We start from the raw sequence: 4,366 nt of genomic DNA, 5'->3' as shown, positions 1-4,366 counted from the left end.
GCATGGCGGCGCCGCGGCGGTGAGCGCGGGTGGGCGGCTGGCCATGCTGCTGAAGCTCCTGCAGAGGCAGACCTACACGTGCCTGTCTCACCGCTACGGGCCCTGCCTCTGCCTCGGCGGCGTCGTGCTCATGATCGTCTCCGCCCTGCAGTTCGGGGAGGTTGGTAACGCCCGGTGCCCCTACGGCCGCGCGCGCGTGTGTGTGTGTGTGGGGGGGGAGGGGTGTATTTGTGTGCGGTGTGTGTCCCAGTCCCACCCCCTTTGCCCCAGGCACGTGCTTCGCTTCTACTTGCACTGCCGCTCCCCCCCTCAGGCTGGGGGGTGCCCCCTCTGCCCACTGGTTTCCTCCTGGCAGGACCAGGCCTGGCCGCCCATGGTTGTGCAGTGCCCCAGGGCAGCCTGTGTTCAGGCATCCACCTGCCAGGACCACAGCAGCTCCGGAGGAGAGGCATAGCTTGGCTGGTGTGGACAGGAGGCATGTGTGCGGCGCAGAGGCTAGCCAGAGTGGATTTATAGGTCGGGATAGGGAGGGAGGGAGGCAGAGCTTTCATGGGCTGAAGCTTGCTTCTTTGGATGCCACAGAAGGGCCTGCCACAGCCTGTGGATGGGCTTTGAGGGGGAAGGTCTGTCTCTGCGGCCTCCAACCTGGCTCCTGTGCCTCTGCAGCACCTGCACAGACCCACCCCCTGTCCTATGTGGTGCCTGTCTTCCGTGCTGGACCTGGGTGCTCATCTCTCACTCATGGCACTGCGTCTCCCACTGCTCCTGTAACGCTCCTGCCCCATCCTCCCCTGCTTGCAGCCCTTCAGTGCCACAGGGGTTCCCTCCTTCCCAGGCATTTCTCACTCTCCCAAGTGTTCCTATTCCCTTTTTGGCCTTTCCTCCCTGACACTGCAAGGGGCACACAATAAGGATTTCCAAAATACTAAATGGCAAAGAGAATGTCATTAGAGCTTGATTGTTTATTCTCTCTCTCCAGACAAGATCTAGGGGGTCACAGAATGAAACCAGTAGTTTAAAACTAACAGAAGGAAGATTTTTTTTCACACAGCTTGTAATTAAAGTGTGAAACTCATTGCTACCAGATGTTGCGGAAGCCAACAGTTTAGCCAGATTCAAAAAAGGATTAGATTCTTGGAGGAAAGAGGCATCAGTAGCTGTTGAGCACACGAGTTAGGGGTACACCCTCTGAATCAGAACTTACTACACCTTAATGTTGGAGGCTGCAGGCAGGAGAGGAATGGTGGGGAAAAAACCCTGGTCATATCCAGTTCACTCTCCCTTTCAGCATCTGCTGTCTACCACTGTGCCCCAAGACACTGGGCAAGATGGACCTCTGGCTGCAAAGAAGGCTAATGGCATACTGGGCTGCATCAGTAGGAGCATTGCCAGTAGGTCTAGAGAAGTAATTATCCCCCTCTATTCAGCACTGGTGAGACCACATCTGGAGTATTGTGTCCAGTTTTGGGCACCCCACTATAGAAAGGATGTGAACAAATTGGACAGAGTCCAGCAGAGGGTAACCAAAATGGTTCACTGGCTGAGGTACTAGACTTCTGAGGAGAGGCTGAGGGAACTAGGCTTATTTAGTCTGGAGAAGAGAAGACTGAGGGGGATTTAATAGCTGAAGGGGAGTTTCGAAAGAGAATGGAGCTAGACTGTTCTTTGTGGTGACACATGGACAGGGAGCAACGGTCTTAAGTTGCAGCAAGGGACGGTTATGTTAGATATTAGGAAGAATTTTCTTACTAGGAGGGTAGTGAAGCAGTAGAACAGGTTACCCAGAGAGGCGGTGGAATCTCCATCCTTGCAGGTTTTTAAGACTCAACTAGACAGAGCTTTGGCTGGGATGATCTAGTGAGGGATGGTCCTGCTTTGAGCCAGGGGTTGGACTAGATGACCTCCTGAGGTTCCTTCCAACTCTTAGTTTCTGTGATACTGTGATATGATTAGACCCAGTAAATCACAATTCGTATATTCTTATGTTTGAACCTTTCCCATTTTCTGTTGAAATGTTGTGCTTGTGGGCAATGGGAAGTGGAATTCCAATGTATTTGGTAGCTCTTCAGAATACAGGGATTAGTATGAACCAGACATGGGATCCTCTCAGCTAAACAGTGTACCGGACTTGTGTAATTGCAGAACAGTTGTTGGAGTTCTGGGTCATACTCAATGAGATAGTCGTGTTTCATTTTATTTTTGGTATCTTACTGAGCTATTTATAGGGCCAGCTTATGCCCCCAGTTACATTTGTGCAACCCACTGAAGTCACCTCAATGAAAGTGTAAGCTAAAGCCTGGTTTGGTCCTACATATGCTGCCTCCATTTTTTAAATAAAAAAAAAGGGGGGGTGGTCTGGTAGCCCACTTACAGAGCTTTCATTTGGCAGCTAGCTTGAATGCATTCTTTTGAATGTGGTAAACAAGCAATTAAATGATTATTGTTTTTTCTCCCTGTGTATGTCATGTTGCTTGTAATTTAATTGTGTCCAGAGGTCTCATGTGAGGTTGGGATCCTCTTCATTAAGCACGTTACAAATACACAACCTTGTAGTCACCAGAAAAAACCCCTTTTTTCTTTGAGGGTTAGGTAACATTTTAGCTAAGAAGGCCTCCACTGAAAATTTACTTTGAGCAAGTGGCAGTTGTTTAAAATAAGAAGTGCTTTGTCAGTACAGATATCGTTGTGTTCATTTGTTTAAAAACATCAGTCCAGATACAGCCATGGTGTATGTGTATGTATAGCCACAGTGAGATATTTCCTGCCTAAACAAAGTGAATTTAGACTTAGTGGACAAGTGGGGGACAGAGAGAGAGAGATGAAGCAGCTTGACCCGTCAGGCAAACCTTTGCCAGTAGTAGTTTATTAACAGCTTTCACTAAACAATACAATAACATTTACAATAAAACTATATATGACTAATAGGACAGTATGGTGCAGGATTTCTCATCGCTATTTTTGAAGACTGGGACAATTCTATTTTCTTTCCATTATTAGGATAGATGTCTTCTAAAATAATTATATTAATTTTCTTCAGCATTGGATGCTACAAGTCAATAAAGCCCTTGCAGATTTCTTGGGAAGAAAGTCAGAACTTTCCATTACTTAGTTAGCATAGCTTATGATATTACTAAGCAGAATTTTGTTAGATTCTGCCTGCTTTATAAATTGGTTTACTTTCTTGTTTTAATTTGATAACAAAATAAAGTGAAGGAAAAGATGTATGACAATTTTTATATTATTAGCAACAAAAAATGAATCATCTGTCTGGGAGGGATGCAGTTCTTGTTGCCTGAGATCTTGTGATATGATGACCACAGTTTAAAGGGGGTGGAAAGCACTCCTCATGTATGCCGTGACTTATATTTTAAGCATGCTTAGCATCTCCTGACTGGACCCACCATTTGACTAGCACTCCTGCATTATGAAAACAATTTTGACTGCTCTTTAATATTTTGAGCCAAAATGCTCTGGGGATTTTTTAAAATCTTCAGGTTGCTTCAGTCTAGTAACGCAGCTGGAGTACTGCATCCAGGTTCAGGCTCCTGAATAAAAAAAGGATGTGGAGATGCTTGAGAGAGTCCAGAGAAGAGCCACACATATCATCAGAGGTCAGGAAAACAGCTCTTGCCACGACAGGCTGAGAGCTTTGGGACTCTTTAGCCTGGAAGAGCACAGGCTCAGGGGTGATCTAATGGCCACCTATAAGTTTATCAGGGGTGTTCACCAGAGCACCCCAAGGGATGACAAGGTTGCGGTTATAAACTCCTGCAAGACCGTTTCAGGCTGGACATAAGGAAGAATTTCTTCACTGTCCGAGTCTCCAAGGTCTGGAATAGCCTGCCATCGGAGGTGGTTCAAGCACCTACATTGAATGCCTTCAAGAGAAATTTGGATGCTTATCTCGATTAGATCCTATGACCCCAGGTGACTTCCTGCCCCTCAGGCAGGGGGCTGGACTCGATGATCTTCTGAGGTCCCTTCCAGCCCTAATGTCTGTGAAATCTATGAAGTAATCTTGGATAAAATTCCATTAAAATCTTTAATATTAAAATTGAAACAGTTAAACATTGAACAGAAAATGCTAAATATGAGTCTGCATGTGCAGTTTTCACTCCTCCCATTTCATTATGCTTAATGATATAGTCTCTAATAATTATATAAATATGGTAAATTCAATTCTGTTTTTCAGTGAGGCAATATAATTAGGGTTTTTCTTTCACAGGCTTATGCATGCACATAGCATCTTCCACTGTTGCCTCAATGCTGTTTATACAGGTTGCAACGGTGGGCGGATGAGAATAGGATGGGGTTTAACACTGATAAGTGCAAGGTGTTGCACATGGGGAGGAAGAACCGGCACCAC

At 46.1% G+C, this 4,366-nt stretch overlaps 1 protein-coding gene across 1 annotated transcript in view; it reads left to right on the top strand.

Annotated features, from left to right (window-relative positions):
* The first annotated feature begins 6 nt into the window (after positions 1-6).
* GNPTAB (N-acetylglucosamine-1-phosphate transferase alpha and beta subunits) overlaps positions 7-4,366 on the top strand; it is an 80,743-nt gene continuing 76,383 nt past the window's right edge. Inside the window, exon 1 of the mRNA XM_019544739.1 lies at positions 7-160. Within this exon, the coding sequence (XP_019400284.1) occupies positions 44-160 (117 nt within the window). The 5' untranslated portion in view covers positions 7-43. The remainder of the gene's footprint in view (positions 161-4,366) is intronic.

Source organism: Crocodylus porosus, unplaced genomic scaffold (assembly GCF_001723895.1).
Source record: "Crocodylus porosus isolate Cpor-Errol unplaced genomic scaffold, CroPor_comp1, whole genome shotgun sequence".
NCBI classification, from domain to species: domain Eukaryota; kingdom Metazoa; phylum Chordata; order Crocodylia; family Crocodylidae; genus Crocodylus; species Crocodylus porosus.
This window is presented reverse-complemented; position numbering and strand designations above follow the sequence as displayed.